This window comes from Aplysia californica, unplaced genomic scaffold, assembly GCF_000002075.1.
Source record: "Aplysia californica isolate F4 #8 unplaced genomic scaffold, AplCal3.0 scaffold00050, whole genome shotgun sequence".
Taxonomy (NCBI): Eukaryota; Metazoa; Mollusca; class Gastropoda; order Aplysiida; family Aplysiidae; genus Aplysia; species Aplysia californica.
Genome location: NW_004797320.1, coordinates 1368103 through 1369798, shown reverse-complemented (window position 1 = coordinate 1369798; position 1696 = coordinate 1368103). Strand labels below are relative to the sequence as shown.

Genomic DNA, 1696 nt, shown 5'->3' with positions numbered 1-1696 from the left:
ACACACACACACACACACACACAAACACACACACACACACACACACACACACACACACAAAGCTGTATTAAAGCTTTACAAATTTTCTTCACATTTTTCTCCTGCAGGTTAAAATCTGGTTTCAGAACCGAAGGACTAAGTGGAAGAAGCAAGAGAACATCTCCAGTGCAGAAGTAGCCGAACACAAGCTCAATGCAGAGAAGCACGTGATCAAAGCCAAGAACAGAAAGCCCTCGGAGCCGCGGCTTGACGTCATCGGGGGCTCACTGGAGCAGAGAGTCGGCTACGACACACCATGCAGCGTCCTGGGGCGTCTGAACAGCCTGGTGCCCTGTGACGTCATGGAGGTCTCGCCGGGAGCAGACGGCAAGAAAGAAAACCACGAGTTGTCCAGATTATGCGGCTACTCAGTCCAGCAGTTGATTGGTAACAAGGATGTGAGCCGGAATAACGGGTTGGTTCTTTCGTCAACGGGAGTCAAAACTGAAGGTGCCGAAGATCTCAGAATGAAAGACAGGGACGAATCGTCTTGTCTGAATTCGTTGATGGTCGATGTCAACATTGGTTTTCCTGGACAGGGCAGTCATCGCTCTCTGAGTCAGTCAGATAACAGGGCAACAGGTTCTCCAACACCCCCTCCAACTGAAAGGAGTTTTTCAACCTCTCTCTCTCCCGACGAAGACAGCGAGGACAAAGTTGACGTCACCTCGTTCCACACCATAGTACCTCAAGCTGCAGCTGAGCACTCGGGTTCCAACTTGAGAGGTGCTGACGTCAGCGCTCCTACGCTAACCGACTCAGCCACCAGTCCCTCTCCTCCCCCATGCATTGATCAAGACAGCGGGGAAAGTGAGCCGAGTTCGAGGAAAGAGATTCTTCCAAGGGCAGGACAGTCTTCTCCCTTGGCGCTCACGGCATTGCAAGGAGAAACCGACACACCAGCAGCCCGCAGTCCCCTCCGTGTGACGTGTGCAGAGACCGGAAACGACATGGAAGTCAGAGGAAAAGATTCCTTTGACATAGTTTCATGTGACGGGTATTCTGAAAATGAACAATATTCTCTATAACTCCCACTTTCTTAGAGGCAATATATTACAATCAACGCTATCATCTTTAATAATTGAAACAGTTGTATTAAACAGAACGTAAACTACAAGTTTCAGGTGTTCTGGTTTTCTTCTATAACTACCAGGACGATGGGGCGAGCTCTACTCTCGAAGCTTCAAACCTTTAATGTCTTCTGGGGATTGAACCCGAGCTCTTCCAGATGCTGATAAACCAAAGATTATTGTATCCACGAACATATGTACGTGTGCACAGTTTTACGACAATCAGTTTGAATGTGACAGCAGCTGCAAACGTTTGCCACGTGAATTGTAACTTTAAGGTTTTGCTCACAGTATTGTCATAGTATTGTCTCTTTGAAAGTTTTTGTCTTTGCTATGATCATTGCTAGATGTCACTTGTGTGTTATTGTTGTCGTTTTAAATGAAGCTCAAGAATTATTTATTGTGGATCTGTCTTTGCAGCAAAATAAGCTCTCTGTGAACAACATTTAAAAAATAATGTATAAGGGTACCTATGGCCAATGAAAAGACAATTCTGAGAAAATTACAAACATATAACATCAATACTTCATACGTTTTAGTCGTTAAATTTTGGTATTGGACTACGAATCAACGATAGTTTATTTGAG

The 1696-nt window shown here is 45.3% G+C and overlaps 1 protein-coding gene across 1 annotated transcript in view; it reads left to right on the top strand.

Moving 5' to 3' along the window:
* The window catches only part of LOC101860794, a 25618-nt gene extending 23928 nt beyond the window's left edge, over positions 1-1690 (top strand). Inside the window, exon 5 of the mRNA XM_005092669.3 lies at positions 108-1690. Within this exon, the coding sequence (XP_005092726.1) occupies positions 108-1067 (960 nt within the window). The 3' untranslated portion in view covers positions 1068-1690. The remainder of the gene's footprint in view (positions 1-107) is intronic.
* The last annotated feature ends 6 nt before the right edge of the window (positions 1691-1696 follow it).